Source organism: Maylandia zebra, linkage group LG20 (genome assembly GCF_041146795.1).
Source record: "Maylandia zebra isolate NMK-2024a linkage group LG20, Mzebra_GT3a, whole genome shotgun sequence".
Taxonomy (NCBI): domain Eukaryota; kingdom Metazoa; phylum Chordata; class Actinopteri; order Cichliformes; family Cichlidae; genus Maylandia; species Maylandia zebra.
In genome coordinates, this window is record NC_135186.1 from 24,323,977 (window position 1) to 24,341,169 (window position 17,193).

At 40.8% G+C, this 17,193-nt stretch overlaps 3 protein-coding genes across 7 annotated transcripts in view; 2 read left to right on the plus strand and 1 right to left on the minus strand.

Moving 5' to 3' along the window:
• The window catches only part of LOC101474186 (prickle-like protein 2), a 63,793-nt gene extending 60,627 nt beyond the window's left edge, over positions 1–3,166 (plus strand). For both annotated transcript variants that reach the window (XM_014412816.4, XM_004546087.4), the window contains exon 9: positions 20–3,166. In XM_014412816.4, the coding sequence (XP_014268302.1) occupies positions 20–975 (956 nt within the window). In that variant the 3' untranslated portion in view covers positions 976–3,166. The remainder of the gene's footprint in view (positions 1–19) is intronic.
• A 1,770-nt stretch (positions 3,167–4,936) lies between these two features.
• On the minus strand, positions 4,937–11,556 carry LOC101473893 (uncharacterized). 2 transcript variants are annotated; one of them, XM_076878257.1, is made up of 8 exons: positions 11,176–11,556; positions 10,338–10,421; positions 10,139–10,242; positions 9,824–10,041; positions 7,982–8,040; positions 6,777–6,854; positions 6,206–6,349; positions 4,937–5,440 (listed from the first exon to the last, which is right to left on the minus strand). In XM_076878257.1, the coding sequence occupies exons 1-8, from the start codon at positions 11,212–11,214 to the stop codon at positions 5,258–5,260; spliced, it is 909 nt and encodes a 302-aa protein (XP_076734372.1). In that variant the 5' UTR covers positions 11,215–11,556; the 3' UTR covers positions 4,937–5,257. The 2 variants fall into 2 exon arrangements, with proteins under 2 accessions (XP_076734372.1, XP_004546143.1); XM_004546086.3 differs by lacking the exon at positions 6,777–6,854 and having other exon boundaries at positions 11,176–11,552.
• A 1,236-nt stretch (positions 11,557–12,792) lies between these two features.
• On the plus strand, positions 12,793–16,957 carry LOC101474932 (receptor-type tyrosine-protein phosphatase V). Of its 3 annotated transcripts, none has more exons than XM_076878026.1 (11): positions 12,793–13,096; positions 13,504–13,583; positions 13,904–14,003; positions 14,087–14,177; positions 14,268–14,344; positions 14,433–14,567; positions 15,167–15,289; positions 15,414–15,574; positions 15,665–15,800; positions 16,205–16,266; positions 16,341–16,957. In XM_076878026.1, the coding sequence occupies exons 2-11, from the start codon at positions 13,579–13,581 to the stop codon at positions 16,573–16,575; spliced, it is 1,125 nt and encodes a 374-aa protein (XP_076734141.1). In that variant the 5' UTR covers positions 12,793–13,096; positions 13,504–13,578; the 3' UTR covers positions 16,576–16,957. The 3 variants fall into 3 exon arrangements, with proteins under 3 accessions (XP_076734141.1, XP_076734143.1, XP_076734142.1); XM_076878028.1 differs by lacking the exon at positions 12,793–13,096 and adding an exon at positions 13,252–13,369; XM_076878027.1 differs by lacking the exon at positions 12,793–13,096 and adding an exon at positions 13,401–13,418.
• Positions 16,958–17,193: the final 236 nt, after the last annotated feature.

The window sequence follows — 17,193 nt, forward strand, 5'->3', positions numbered from 1 at the left end:
TTATTTTTTCTTGTAACAGGTAACTCTCTAGATGGAGTCAGCAAGCGTCAGGAGCATCTGTCAAGGTTTTCCATGCCTGACCTGAGTAAAGATTCAGGTGTAAATGTGTCTGAAAAGAGCAACATGGGTACCCTCAGCTCCTCAGTCCAGTTCCACAGCACAGAATCGCTGTCCTCCTCCCGCCCATACAACAACAACAACATGTACACCCCTCTGAGAGTCGGCTACCCACTGCAGTACTGGGATGGCCCACAGCCGCTCGGCTTTGATGGTAAAGGTCGTGTCGGGGTGATGGGCAGCAGTGGGAATCTGCGGATGGCTCCCATGAGTGACAGAATGCCCCGCCGAAGCTTAAGCGGGCAGGAATCTGTGACCCAGAACCAGCAGCCACAACCCAGACGCCGCAAACACCATCGTGGGAACAACGGCAACGGCCAGCACCGCAGTGGCCGCCACCACAAACGCTCTCGCCGCTCTCGCTCTGACAACGCCTTGCACCTGGTGGCAGACCGGCCTGCTCAAATGATGGAGCCACCGTACCGTCGCGTTCAGGAGGATTATGATCGTTTCCCCTCTGGTCATGCTGCACGGGAGTTGTTCGGGCTGGACCCGGGCGGGTACAGGCAGCAGCTTCACCGGCCCTGTCCCCGCACCACTTCTGATCTTACCCTGCAGAATGCTGGCTGGCAACCTGTCGGCCTGGGCGGGCCGTGCTGGGGCGATGGGTACATGGAGGCTGCTGACCCCTGGTGCTCTAGCTGCTCCTCTTCCTCCGAGTCTGAGGAAGAAGAGGCTTATTTTATGGGAGAACCAATCCCTCGGCCCGTGCAGCTGTGCTACATCAATAACGAGGAGCGACGCCATCGCTACAGTCCCTCTGGGATAGGTGGCCATCACGGACCTCTTCACGGACCGATTCATGGCCAGCTGCACACCCGCCAGAGGAGGAAGAGCAAAAACTGCATCATTTCGTAGATATAGAGCAAGGAGTTGGGGAGGGATGAGCAGGAGAGTGAAAGATATAAGAGAGAAAGGTAAGGAGACGGTGTAAAGCAGCAGAGATGGTGGAACAGAGGGAGTGGGAAGGTGAGAGTGAGACAGCTGAAAGTGAGAGTGAATAGAGAGTTTCTGTGTGTGTGTGTGTGTGTGTGTGTGTGTGTGTGTGTGTGTGTGTGTGTGTGTGTGTGTGAGTGGTGGGGTTGAAGAGGGAAAAAAAGGCCTATTTTTTGTGCTTGTGAGCTTACACAACTCTACACCATGTAGTGTTTGTGTACACCTACACAGAATGATCTAATCCTAAGAGGAAGCTCAGCTGGCTTACACAACGGGAGTGTTTACGCTGATGGAGATCAACTGATGGTACCGGGAAGCACTGAAGAATTTGACAACTACAAAAACTGTGGTCAAGGTAAAATAACATGGCATGTGTGCGTGTCTGTGCGTGAACCCCATGTTACAGAGAGATTGAACTATTCCAGCTGGAAAAGGCCAGTGGTCAAACTACAGTGACATGACTGTTCACGTCGCCGCTCAGTGATCCAAGCCCTGGGCAGTAAACTTATTCTGTGTGGACAAACGAGAAATTGTATTGGGATAGTGCAAGCTACGTGCTAGATTCCAAGCTGTGTCATTGTTTACCTCAGTGGAATCCAAATGCTGCTGGAATATAGTGTTGGCTCGCTAGCCCCGTTATCACCTTGTACAAATAGTCTTTTAAACCTTGTGCTCTGCATAGCCGGCTCTCCATTGCTTCACCAAGGACAGAGCGCCAGACAGCCTCTGCTCCTTGACCATTCAGGCACAGTAACGTCAGGTATGGTCCCGTTTTCTCTTCTGCAACATGCTTTGTTTTGGTTTTTTTGAGAGTTACCTATAGTTGATTAATACTACCACTAATAACACTAACAATAATAATGATAACACAAATAATAACTATAAGAATATTAAAGAATAATACCTACTAGATGTATATATAGTAATAAACTTTAATAATGGATGTAGTAATGTAAATGTCCTGTACATATGGTCTTAAATATTTATATATTTTGTAACTAAAGAACCATTATTTGTATAACATGATGTAGAGATAGGGAGGCTTGCATGTTAATTTGTTGTTGTTGTCTCATACTGAAAATAAAGTGTATGTCAATGAACAACCAGGAATATTTTTTTTTGGTTAAAGTGGTTTTGAGTTCAGAGGATGTTTCACTAAGCCATTCTACCATTCCTAAAGAAAAAGTAACTTTCCTTGCAAGGAAAGCTCTGCTGAATAAACGTTCCATCAAGTGTCTTCCACAGCAGTGTTACTGTCAGTCAGATAATAACCACCACAAGCCTTTCCACAGCAGGTCAAGTGTCCTGACCCGACCCGAGGAGTCTGAAAATGAGAAGTTCACTGTCTTATTTCTCGCACATCCAACAGGTTAACTACGAGAACCGAGCATTCATTTACCTTCTAATATATTCCAGACCTTCAAATGCGCCGTTATAACCAGGTAATGACTTGAGCTGAGTGGTTATAATGTTTTGGTTCAGTCTACAGTACTGTGCAGTTTGGGGCCTCCTTTCATTTCTCTATATTTTGCTTTCAAGGAGCCAGAATTTCTTTTCATTTTTGAAATGGTATTGAGCAAGAGTTCTCCAAGCTTTCTTAAGGTCTTTCATATTTTTTTAAATATTGGCTACTTTATCTTCAGTCCAGTTCTTGTACTTGACCATTTTTAAAGGAATTTCTTTCATTTATTTGTTTGTTAAGCCACTGATCCATGACTCATTCATGACTCAAGCACAAAAGTTTGACTTTCAGGCATCTTAGAACTGTACAAAATCTAAAAAAACCAAAAAAAACCCCCAAAAACGGGGTGACTCAAGACTTTATATAGAGCTCGACATTTTACAGTTAATCCTGTTACACTAGCGCCTGGAAAAAAGTTAAAATGTATCTCTTGCATTATTGTGCCGCAGTTTCTTGTAACTGGTCACATTTAAATGAATATCAATACTTCAGTGATAATCCAGCCTGAGCCGTGTCAGTGTTCGAGTCACAGAGTAAATCAGAAATACTTTGACACTGGCCACTTCAGCAATATAACAAGGACCAGTTAATAAACAAAAAAAATAAATTTCTAACATAAAAAGGTCTGAAATTTGGCCTATTAACTACATTCGTTTTTTACAATAGACCTATAAGATTCAGTATATGAATTTTAGTAGCTACAACTATAATTGAGTTGGAAATGGTTTGAATACTTTGATTACATCAAATATACAGTCACGATAAAAAGAAAATACATCTTCCTTCAACTCTTAATGTTTTACATAGGTAAATACAACCATATTATGCTGAAACATTGTTTAACAAAACCAAAGTAGTGAAGAAGTATTCTGTAAAATATAAATTATACCCTCGCTGCTTCCAGTTTAAGCAGGAGCCAGTGCTGCTTATCAGATGCAGCTGATTAGCTGATCATCAGCCAGTGTGATAATCAGTGTGAGCGCTTCTATAAAAGCAGATATTTTGGCAGTTTGCAAGTCTGGAGCATTCAGGTGTGTACACATGGAGAAGGAGTTTTAAAAGTGGAAACATTCAAGTGAGTTACCAGTCTTCCCGCAAGTGAATCTCCCAACAAATTCACCCAAAGATCAGAAAGATGACAACAAACCCAAGACCTACATCTCAGACCTCAGGTAGCTTGTTAAATATTAAAGTTCATGACAGTACATTTAAAAAAAAAAAAAAAAAAAAGACTGAAGCTTGGCTCATTCAGAAAGGTTGCCAGTAGAAATAGACTTCTTTAAAAATAAAAAAGGAGAGGCAACAGTTTAGCTCAGAAGCAGGTGACCATATGAGTGCAGCAATGACTGAATGCAATCCCTTGCTACATGTCTTCCCCCCACACTCTCTCTCGTCACTGTGCTATTTAATAAAGGTTAAAAAGTAATTTAAAGAAATCTAAGCTCTAGATTTGTAAAGTTGCATGTGAACAAACCACAAGACCTGTGGAACAAATGACCAAGACCAAAGTGAAGATGGTTAGCCAAAATGCACAGCACCATACTTGGTGAAAATCAAATGCAGCGTATCACCTTCGAGGCACAGAGATGGAAGGGTGATGATTTGAGCTTGTTTTGCAGCCACGTGATGTGGGAACCTTGCAGTCACTGAGTCCACCATGAACTCATTCAATAGCAAAGTACTCTAGAGTCAAATGTGAGGCCATCGGTCTGACAGCAAAAGATTGCTCCAACTTCGGTGATGCAACAAGACAATGATCTAACCTGATTGAAATACTCTGGTGGGACATTAAGAGAGCTGCATATAAAAAAACAGCCCTCGAAACTCAATCAACTGAAGCGACCTTATAACGAAGAGTGGGACAAAAAGTGTTCATGACAACATAAGAGACTGAACAAAGTCACAGAGAACAAGATTCAGATTATTGTTAATAAAGTTGGTTGTACACACTACTGAATTACATGGTACACACAGGTTTTCACTCACCGCTTCTGGATTCTGGGTTAATTTTTGTTAAATAAATAATAACATGGTTTATTATGTCATGTGTTATTTTTCTGAGGTTAAATTTAAATAATTTTAGAAACTGGTAAAAACTAGGTGGTGCTTTTTTTATTATTATGTCCTGATATGTAAAACCTTAGAACTGAATGAGGGTCTATTTTCTTTTTCACACACCCATAGCTTGAACCTCTTCACACAATTTAGTACACTGAACAATGATCGGCAGAGGGGCCGTGATTCAGGCTGTAAGACGAGCAACACTGGTCTATATCAAATATCACAGAATCTACAGGTGTTGAAACCATAAACAATAGTGTGTGTCCAAGTCACCTACTGACCTATTAATGTATTTCCTGCTGTGACCTGAAGTGATCTATATAGCCATGAACACATCACTGAGCATATTTTTGGACCACATAATGTTTAAAATGCTGTAAACAAATTTATTGCAAGCAAAAATAAATTATGTCAAAATATATCTCAGTCTATATGAGACCTTTTTAAAGCAATACAACCAGTGCATCGTCATCATCACCAGCACATTTTCAAAATAACAAGCATAATTAAAACGTTTTCACCAGTGTTCAGAATTACACTGCAGACAGAGGGGACTATTATCCAAGCAGCAGACAGCAATGCACAAGATTATTACAAATAAGAAAACAAAAGCAGCAATAAATCAAATCAAGTTCTCAGCACTTTAAAAGACTAAGAACACAGGCAGCATGGCGTGTCTGATCAGTGTGACAGCTCCCTGGAGTCGTAGTCCTCGATAAATTTCTCCATTGCTTCTACGCAGCGTTTGCCGATGTCCCGGAGGTTCTGCTGTAAAGAGGACTGGATGGGACGCTCCAGAGATGGATCCTTTTTAATCAGCATCTTTACTACAAAGCCAAACATTTCACACTCCTGATAGTACACCTGAAAGACAAATGCAATCATGGTTTTAGGACAAAGAGGGGGACAAAGTGGGATTGTTGGAGGAAAGGAAGAGTGCATTTTCAATTACATTGAATGGATTATTCCACCGAAATGCTCGCACGCTGACTGCTCACAATCTATATGTGCGCACACGTGTGCGTACAGAGTTCTGTGGACATTTTTGCATCAGCTACCTGTTGCCAGACTGTTTTTTTCTTGCAGTGCTTCTATAATCCTGCAACCATGGAGATATGAAAAGCAAGAGGCCATCTTTTCCGTCAAGTGGGTGGAAGCACGCGTACACTCTCTCATACAAACACAGATAAGCAGAACCTCAAGTGACGTCTGTCACATTGAAGGCGGCATTAAAGCACGTTGCCTGTGATACAGGTGAGCCGGCCTCACTTTACATTGAGGATCAATTAGAGAAATAAAAATAAGAATAACGAGAAAGAATAACACCATCTATCATGTAAAATTGTGAATAAAACCTTCTTTGTCAGGCCTGGCAAAGAGAAGCCAGTAATGAGACTCATGTTGCCTCTGGCTCTGCATTTCAAATCTAATGTTTATACTACAACAAACAAATCTTTTTTCCTTGTCTCACGTCTCCTGGCGCTTTCCTCAGATCTTCCCTCCGTCACTCTCGCTCTAATCCCGGCTTTTCTTATCTTTACTTTTCTGTTTATAGCTACCCCTTCTCCCAACACGTGTATGTGCGTGTGAATGTGCATGTGTGTGTGAGTGTAAGGGCACTCCATCCACCTCATCTATCTCTTTCCTCTTCTGTTGGATGGCTCTGTCTCGTGCCGCCGTCTGGCTCACAGTTGAAGGGAGCTCCCTCTCTCCGCTTCGTTCTTTGCTTTTTGTCCCCTTGTGATCTCTCTCCCTGCTTTGATTCCTGTTGCTCTGGCGAATCAGAAATTGAAATAAAAGGGAGAAAGAAAGAAAGCAAAGGGAAGAAAAACAAGAAAATTAGAGGCAGCAGTTGGGCTGTAGTATTCAGATAGTTAGCCAATGACATGGAAGCAAACACTGATGATGAACGAGCTGCTTATGACCGGTAGATAATAAAGCGTAGCGCCACATGTTAACTTTTAACACAGAGGCAAGCAAATTCTTCATTTGTCAACTCTTCTGACTGAGTTCAGGGGCAGAAATACACAACAAAGAAGTGCAGTTCAGTAATGGCCACACTTGTACTCACAATTAAGAAGAAAGAAAGTGTACTTTATTGGTCCCCGTGGGGAAAATCCCTCTCTGCATTTAACCCATTCACTCAGTGAAGCAGTGGGCAGCCATTGGGCGCCCGGGGAGCAGTGTGTAGGGACGGTACCTTGCTCAGGGGTACCTCAGGGTAGCTGTTCAGGGGAATCGAACCCCCGACCTTCCGATCATGGGGCCACCACTCTACCTAAACAACCCGCAGAAAAAGACGCAGTGAAGAGCAAAACTTCAAGTGACTGTTGAGTAACTTTTTAAATGTCGCTTTAAAAGGTCTCTCTGGTGATGCCCAGCTCTTCTTCCCCACCCAACCCAAAAAAATAAATAAAAGACAATATAATGATAGAAACTCAATCATAACAAGTGTATATGGCTTTTTACTTAATTAGCTGTTAATGTGAATTTAAAAAAGAATCTACAAAGAAACTTGCACTAGAGAGAGAACAACAGCCTCTAACCAGAAGTCTTGCAAAGTGGTGACCCCAAACTACAGGTCTATAAACACCAACATTTCCACCTCTTCCCTTTTCACTTCAACTTCACTGCAGCAGCAACCAGCTGTGATTCATCATGTGCTGCTCTGCTCCATGCTGTGCTTAGGTCAGCCAAGAGATTTATGCAACTATTTGATTTCAGGCCTTTCTGCAGCACCTGGGCTTTCTGCATTTGAGTCTACGCCCTGAGCTCACGTTGGATGAGCAAACAAACACACCATCTACCCGGACACCCACATGTTACTTTCTTTAATTGATCGATAAACAGGGGCAGGGGGGAATCTTGCTCTTTACTTCGAAAATGTGCATTTTTCAGCTCTTTCTGGCATTGTAGAGCAGGAGATTAATGAGGAAAACGGTGTGCAGATAATATGATGATGAAAAGAGCTGCAAGTGGAAGCCCTTATTTGCAACAAACACATGACAGAAAACCAAAGATTCACACTATGGCTTAATCTATTGATTCTTTTTTTAGATCATTATTATCAACTAAGCTGCCAGTTTTGACTGTAATAACTCAATCGACATACAAAATATTAAAAAACTGAATAGCAAGCGCTTCACAATGTAAAACAACACAAGAAAACGCTTTTAAATACTAATTTTTGTCTCAAAAAATACTCCCAAATTTATAACAAAGTTAAATGTATAAGTAATATTCTCACATTTGAGATGGTAGCAACAGTTATTTCACATTATTGGTCCAGTTGCTAATTAATAGTCTTTAAAAAGACAAATTAAGTAAGTGTGGCAATAGTTTATATATATATATATATATATATATATATATATAGCAGAGCACCATTCTTACAGGTGAACTTACGGTGAACTGCATGTCCTTGTCTCTGCTGGAGGAGGACCTTGAAGTGAAAGGTCTAGTAGCTGGAAAAACAGAAAAAACACGAGGTCAACACAGAACAGAAGGGGGAAAGAAATGTTATGTCCACTATCTTATACCAAATCGGGCCCCCTTTTTTTCCTATTCCCAGAGTACCCTATCTTTTAGTCGTCATTTATGCTATTCTTATGCCTCCTTCTGCTTTGTTTTGTTTTTTTTGTTCTAACTATCAGGATCTGGAATCAGAGAAAGTTTTGGCAGAATCTGCTGACATTTATGTGATTTTGGACTGCATTGTTTGGCTGCAGCGTCCCTATGTGAGGCAATAGCTTTGTCATGGCTCATTATATACCGCTGGCTAGTCGCTCCCTCTCTTTTTCCTCTCTCTCGCACTCATATATACACACAAATCAGCGATGAGTCACCATCATTGCACCATCACTCAGGCGCGCACACACACACTAACAAAAAAAAAAAAAAAACCTGTTCAGTACTCACACATACACAAACACACACCTCCACAGTGCTGCAGTGTGCACGCAGATACAGTGCCTGCGTGCAAAATAAAAACATACAGTAGCTCACCCGTTAAACAGAAACAAAGCATACCGCTTTATACTAACAACAAAACAGGAAACGTGGACTTCACAGTTAGTGTTAAAACTGAGCGGAACATGACCACAAGATATTTTAAACCTCTGCCATTTACTTCCTATGTCACAAAATGATGAAGTAAGTAATTAATCTGTTCTATCTGACTAACTAAATCACACAGTTACACTATCAGCAGGCCATATGACATAATCCATCTATTGAGTCCAATAAAAGTTCCTTAGTTATCAGCATTATGTAACGTTGGTTTGTTGCTACCAGAGTGTGACTACCTACCAACCAGCAGATACACAATGAGCAAATGCCCTCCAAATATTTGTAATGCAAAGTGCTTCTGAATATGTGCGTCTGCCTCTGCTTGCCTATACTGCCACCCAGTGGTTATTTTATAGTGCAAAGAGGGACGTGTACAGCTTGTGCAGTACACTGTGGATTATGTGTGAACATGATAAGAAATCCAGGAGGGAAAGGCAATGACAGTGACATCTTTTTCATGTTTACAGCGCTTGATTTCTCGTTGTGTCAGAGGGTTATTTGTTTCATCGAGTGGTTTGTAGTGTTTTTCTAGCTCTGCCATGTGCCTGACCACTATTTACAAGTACAAAAGAGCCTGTTCTCCCACTGACGGTGCTGAAAATAAATGGCGTGGCCATAAAGAAAGCTGACATCTAAAGATATCAGATTGCTGAACGTCATATTCCTCGACTGCGATTTTCCACTTGACTACAAGAATTTTGTCCCAATTAGCCACAGTATCTCCAAATAAATCCATACAGCTTAACACCATGTGGTTTGCAATATTTCAAACATGATTGTTTGGACATTAAATAGTAATGACTTCAGACTTTCATAGCTTACACTGTATTTTACCATCAGTGTTATTTAATGCGCACCTTCTGATAGTCACAAACTAAAGTTTAAAGTTTAAAGATGTAAAAAAAAAAATGCTTTTGTTTAAGATTTCCATCATATGGAAATCAAGCAAGAAGAATACTGGAAGCTGAATTATTAATAACAGTCGAATTTGTTCCACGCCAAAGTCTTTAAGACATGTCTTTATGGGCCTCACGTATATTTTTTATGACCTTCACATGTAATAAACACCTTGCACAAGTCCTGACTTTATGTCTGTGTAACTGTTTAAATAAAACAAAGGCAGTGTGTTTGTGTGCTATAACCGTCTGTATTATCACAGACCTCTTCTGTAGAACTTACTGTTTTCTTGCTTTGGAGATGAGCTTCCTTCGGTGCTCTCTCTCCGCTTGTACTTCTCCTTCTCCTGCTCCTTCAGCCTGACCCTTTCCTTCAGTGGAATGTGGTGAAGTTTAGAATGGAAGTGATCTCTCCGGTGGACGTAAGCCCAGTGGCTTGTGTGGTGGTGCCGCTGGGTGCCAAAGCCGGCTTTGTGGAATGCATGGTCATCCCTTGTAAAACTGCATCATTTAGGGGGTTAAAAAAAGATGTCAGAGCAGACAAAATGATTCTCAGGCTAGGTATCAGTACTCCCAGTTCCCACCTAGGCATTCTTACCGAGGCTTGTGGAACCGCCCTGCAAACTTTGGTTTGTAAGAAGTGGACAACCATGCCCTCGGTCTGGATGGACTTCGCACTCTTCTGATCGCCCTCTTCTCATCCTGAATTGACAGGGGTTACCCAAGTCATCACAATCTGGTGTTTTACAAGAACAATCTATAAAGCTTTTTGGTTTTTGTTATTAAACACGATGTACCTTAGCCGGAGACACAGTGTTGTCGGTAGCCCTTTTGTCAGTGGAGTCATCACTGTGTTCCTTGTACCGCTGTGACACTGACCCCTGAAGACAGCATCACAGTTAATCACAGTTATAAGGGTGTTACATAAAAGTAGGACATGATTTTATAAGAGATGAATTAGTCTGGGAAATAATAAATTCCTAAATATTTGACATTTAAGCTTCTTATATTTGCAGCATTTTAACTAAAATTAAATCTATATGCTAAAATGAGATTGACGTGACTAAATTTTCTAAGTGGACAAACAAGTTGATTATAATAATGATAATTATTATTATTAGTAACAAACGCCACTCCCTAAGAAGAAGTAATAGTAATGGATTAAGTATCTCCACGCGGAGCTTTAAACACAATGTCATCTATCCGGAACACTTTCGATTTCGTTTTTGGAGTTCTGAGATCAGGACAGGAAAACCTTGCTATACCACATTCAATCAAACATTTCACACATTTAAGGGGGGGAAAGACTCTTGTAGGTGAAATAAAATATTGACGCTTATTTGTATCACTGGCTTTCTGGAAAATTAACAAGATTTTAAATAGTGCCCCCTGTGCTTACAAACGAGTCTTCCTTCCTGTTATATTTGGAGTTTTTCAGATATCGCAGCAGTACTGCTTGTGTCATTTCCTGACATTTTGATTCCTTTATTCTTATTGGAAATGATTGGAAATAAAAAAAAGGAAAGGTCAGTCGAGTCTACGACACTCAAAGCATGCGCACAAGACGTGCATTTTGACAGCTTACAGTTTGTAACTCATAATTCCGAGGGGTTTTTGCACGTTTGTTTCTTTTACCTTGCTTTCCTGTGTGGTTTGGGGTCGTGCTTGATCCATTTCTGCCCCTCTGCAGAGTCTGGCTTATCTTTATGAATGACACGCGGACTTTTATTTCTCTTTGCGTCCAACAAACCAGGAAGCGGCGTCTGAGCTCTCAAATGAATCCCGAGTGTCCATATGTCAAGTGAACCTTTTGCATTTCCAGCTCTCGCACGCTGTAAGAGTTGGCCTGCAGCTGGTAAAAAGGGTTTAGCGTGCAGTTACTTATTTCACATTGTCCACAAATATCCTGCGTGCCCTTAGTTAATCGTGCTCGGAAAAGCGCAACATGTTTTCACTTCCTTTTTGTAAAATGACCCAATCAGGTTGAGCCTACGGTCGCACAGGCTTATCAAAAACAGAAGAAAAAAAAAGAAAGAAAGAAAATCGGGCGTTTCTCCTGAAACCACGCAGGCGCAGTCCATGTATTATATGCATGTGAACGACTCTAAACCCTTAGATTATCAGGATTTACAAACTGATAAATGATAAGACGTGGTCTGACACACACAAATAGTTGTAATGGGGGGGAAAAGTCAGTAACAGTAACCATTTCCTGCCTTACTGTTTTTAGGGGCTGTTAACATCTGTACTGACAACTTTTTCAAAGTAATGAAAATGAAATTTGATGTGTGGATTGAAGAAGTATAAGTAAAAGCTGCAGCTTTTCTCCAGTTTTGTGCAGTTCTACATGCACAAAGCTGGAAAAGGCTGCAGCTGCATTTCTAAAGACGCAGGTGTTCATAAGTCCACAAAAAGATAAACTGGCTACAAATGAAGGAACTTCGGGAATGTTGCTGCTCTACCTTTGTGTGGATATTCTGCAAAGATCACACTATGAAAAAAAGAATCCTTGCAGTGCAGGTAGAGCTTTTGCTGGGTGTCATAACGCAGGAGGCAGTATACACCCTCAACAAGTCACGAGTCCATCTGAGCAAACTGCTGAACTCTTTATTTAGTGGTCACCATACACAAATAAAGGAAACCACTCTGCTCGAAAAGAAAAAAATATACATCATTATCCCAATTTAGCAAAAGACCATCTGGATGATCTGCAACCATTCTGGGAAAGTGTGGACAGAACGATGAGACAAAAGTTTTTGGGCATATGCACAGTACTGTGTTTAGAGTAAAACAGAGACATGTTCACAGATCAGCACCTAACCCTTCTCCCAGCAGTGAAGCATGACTGAGGGAATATCATAGTTTGAGGCTGTTTTGCTACCTCAGAGCCCTTTGCATTCAGAGAGTGAACAAAGTATTCAAAATCAGCATAGCAGTTCACGACCTTAAGCTTAGCACAGACTGGGTAATGGGACAAGCATTTGAACTACAGAACACAAGTAGAATGCTTGAAATAAGCCAGCCAAGATATCCCAGAAATAGTGATAAACTGAAATGTAAGTGTCAGGGAAAATCTGATTGAGATTATTGCTGACGTTCTAAAAATTAGCCAACTAAATTTTACACGTCATATGTCAAGCTTGCACTGGAAACTCCCTATCTACCTACCTACCTACTTACCTCCCTCCCTCCCTACCTACCTCACTACCTACCTATCTATCTGCCTGTAGATTTGTACTAAGAAGATTACGTTTAGAGGTTTACTAGAAGTGAGAACATTTTGTCTCTCAGGTACAAGGAATTTTATGATGTATTCAAAGAATCGCTGTGGTATACTGACATCCTTCCTCTGAAATTTAGTGTTCCTCTCTCCACCCACTGTCCCCACCCATCCCACTTCTTCCTGCCTGAAGAGAAAGAGGGACAGAGACGGACAGAGGGAACATAATTAAAAGCAGACACCTTTAAGATGCCTTGGAGAACTGTAGTATTTTACTCTTTTTCTTCAGCGGACCGTGGCGGACTTAAAACATTTATCTGAGGCCCATTTACAAAGGTAAGCCTGAAAAAAAATACAAGACACTAAAGCTTCTGGGACTGTGTTTTGTGCTTCTGCTGTTGGGTGTTTGGGGTTGACAACTTGTTGGAGCAGGTTTTTCTTCTTGTCAGGTGAGTAATACTAATTGTTCAGTGTGAATGCTGGGCTGTGCTCGACACGCCAGCACGGCCTTTTGTCTTGTGGCAATAGGAAGAGACGCTTTTTGTACAAAACTAATAATTTCTGAAAAACCAAAACTGTTTCCTGGTGTCAGCTGTCTATCTTGCAAAGGTACAATTAGTTTTAGTGGATGAGGTAGGAGGAGAGGGGGAAACAAAAGGTAAACACAGTGTTGACCGCTTTCAGTTTTTAGTTTTTAACATTCTGTTCTTAATTTATCTTGTTTGTTTTTCTTTCTTTTACAGGATCAAAACTAGAGTCATCTTAGTGATATTGACGCTCAACTTTTTTTTTTAAAGTGCGGGATTTCCTGAAAAGACATGAGGTAAGGATATAAAGAGTGCTTATAGGATCATGAGAATATCAGCTGAGAGACTATACTTGATGATGTTGTACATTTTTCTAATCCAATACAAGACAAAAAAGAAAAACACTACATTCTACTCCTGTCTGTGACATTTTAAAGAATGTGTAAAGTAAAGTATGTTTACTGGGAGCATTTTCCTCACACGTTAATGTTTACAACAGCTGGTCAGCTGTTCTATCATGAATATAGGACAATGACAAAAAAAAGAGAAAGGTTAACTGTTAGTTACACAGTGATAAGTTATTTTTAGTTTTTCTTTAAAAAGTTGTCTTTTACAGGGTGCAAACTCTCCCAAGAGCGCAAATTTTGCAGGAGTTTAATTTGCAGTGCCAGGCATTGGCTGCTAATAGCTACAGAGGCTTTAAACGGGAGTTTGAGGTAACTCTTAAGTCTAAAGCTTGAAATGCAAACAGATTTATGATTGTGCTTTCATGCATGTTAATGTCTGTGGGTCCATGCAGGAGCTCAGTGAAGTTGGAAAAGATCTCCCCACCAGGGCTGGGGACTCTGAGGTCAACAGGGAAAAGAACAGATACCCATTCATTTTACCGTGTAAGTGCAATGCCTCTTATAATACAAAGAATAACAAGAATGCGTAGCAACATTTCAAACTTTTGTCTGTTTTTCCACATCTGGTTGTAGATGATCACTGTCGGGTCAGGCTCTCTGTTCAAAACTCCTATCCACACACCGACTACATCAATGCAAACTTTGTGCCTGTAAGATCTCATTTACTTCCTCAACTTCAATCACTTCTTCCTACCTACATCTGTCTGCACCTGTTGTTAAATGTGTGCCTGCATTCAGGGTGGAGGATCAGAAAGAGACTTCATTTGCACCCAGGGTCCTTTGCCCAACACCATAGCTGACTTCTGGAGGATGGTGTGGGAGCAAAACGTCAGGATTGTTGTCATGGTGACAGCTCTGAAACACAAAGACATAGTGAGAGACACTTACTCATTTTGTGTTTGTGTGTGTGTGTGTGTGTGTGTGTGTGTGTGTGTGTGAAGCTTATTTTATTGTTACATTAGAACTTCAAAAAAACAAACAAACCATTTATTTATTCATTTCTTGAATAAATAAATAAATGGTATATAAAGACTAAAAAGATAAATTAATATGTAGGCAATTTATTTATTTATGACATTCAGTGTTGTATGCCAAATTATTTAATTAAAACAAAGTGAAAATAAACCATGTACAACTTAAAAATTAAATCGATTGTTTATCTATATAATTTTTTAATATGCTCAGACACTTACCTATGTTGCAAAGAAGAATGACCCAAACTTACATATAAATCTGTGCACTGTTTTAGCTAAAAGTACATTAAATATTCAGCAAATGGAAAAGTATGTGGACCACAGGATTAATGGCATTAGCGGCAGATAATATGACGTCCAGTCTATAATATAATTAGACTGATAGTTGGAGCTGATCAGTTAATGCAGGTAACCTGGTTATTCTAGAGGATTCACATTCACTTACATAGATAAAGAGGACATTTGCTCTAAACTTATCAATTCATTCTTTGTGTGCAGGTTTTCTGTGACAAGTACTGGCCACTGGACCCAGGGACAGTTTATCATGGACTCATCCAAGTCACAACAGTGACTCGCAAACAAGGGCCAGATTATTTTATCACCACCATTAACCTCCGGCATGTAAGTGAAAGACGCATGCATTATGCTCTGTGCCCTCTTTAACCTGCCGCAGCGTACTCCTGTGTGCATTGACCATACCTGTAATCCATCAAAGAGATAAACGCTTATGGTGTTTGTGTTTCAGAGAGACTGTCCAACAGACAGGATAATCACACACTATTACTACCCCTCCTGGCCTGACAGGGGAGTCCCTAAGAGCCCATCTACTCTCTGCGTCTTCACTGAGCATGTGCGGCAGCATTTGGAAACCATTCCTCGTATGGGACCGGCTGTGGTGCACTGCAGGTGTGACCTCTAACAATGTCTTTGTCAGTATTGTTCTTGTCGTTTATAATGAATTATCAGTCAAATGGTGAATTGTTTTTGTGATTTCAGTGCAGGTATTGGCCGGACAGGAACATTTGTAACACTGCTCTGGCTGCAACAACTGTGTGCGAGGGGTATCCGGCCAGATATCAAGGCTGCTGTGCAGGACCTTCGTCTGCATCGAATGTGGATGGTCCAGACTCTGGTCAGTCCTTCTTTTCATATTTTATAAATTGATCAGATGTTCTGTCTTTTAGATCTTGATCTGAAAATGAAAGCTACGCCAGATTAAATTGATTAATGTCTGGTTAAAATATAAAGTACAAGTAAAATGGAAATACTTAAGTACAAGTACAGCCTAACTGCAGCTAAACGAAGTACTTTCTGTACGCCCCAAGTCTGCTCACCCGTACAAGGTCATCAAACATAAGAAATCTAATGTCATAGATTATTAATATTAAATTAATCTTGATATGTAATGAGGCATTGCAAGTATTAAAATACATACTTGTATTTATTACTAATCTGCACATTTTGCGCACTTTTGAGTCATGCCAAATATAAGGATGAGCATCCACATAATTTTCCCATTGTTCTGTGTCTATTCAGGAGCAGTACGTGTTTGTTCATCAGTGTCTGTTACACTGGCTCAGTGGAGGAACCTCAGCATGGTGAGCATGGTGGAAGTGTATCATTTATCTCTGTATTGTATTGCGACTTCTAAGTGGGAACTTGTTGTTTATAGGAGCTCACAGATCCAGAGAGCCAGTTTAAATGCCAACAACGACATCCAGGATCGGCCTAAGAGCTCCTCAGCACGGAGAGCGCGATCGGGGAGGAGCCACCGTCACCAACCCCGACAGAAACCTGCAGCTGACCCACCACAGAACACAATGCAGCAGATTTTAAACCCGGGCAACCTACTGAGGCGATTACTTCCTTCCTCTTCACTGCTCAATCCAGCCACACACTTCAACTGAACAGGCATGCTGGAAGATGTATATATGTAAAGAAAGACTACATAAAAAATTTTGCCATCATACATCAGCTCAGACAGAAGGACGTGTATACTGTATGCGGTCGGGCCCTGCAGGCAGAAAACTGGCCTGACAACATGCAGATAAAAGAAAGAGCAGCTTCTATCGTCATTAGAAGAGAATGAATTCAAGGAAGAAGAAATCAGGTCAAACCTGTTACCCTACCTATCGTGGCAAAAAAATATTGAGGCTGGTACCTGTATATACTGGCACATACTACAAGTTACTGACAAAATATTTAATGTTAGCACAGCATGTCTTTCTATCTCATTTTTAAAGTTTTTATTTTTATTGTGACTACTGATAAAGTGCCATTGTAAGATGACTTTTATTCAGCTCTTTGTTTTTCCTGAAAAATCATTGTGCATCATCTTATAATCACACAATGCAGGCTATCGGTACTTAAAGACGCATGTGCAGACTTCATACTGGACTGGCTAGAAAGGCAGACACATGGTATAGTGGCTGTACAAAAAGGTCATGTTTCAAAAAACACCCAGGCACTGCCATTCTCCTTAGATGAACCTATTACAGTACATGAAGGAGGCATGAGTTTTGTAC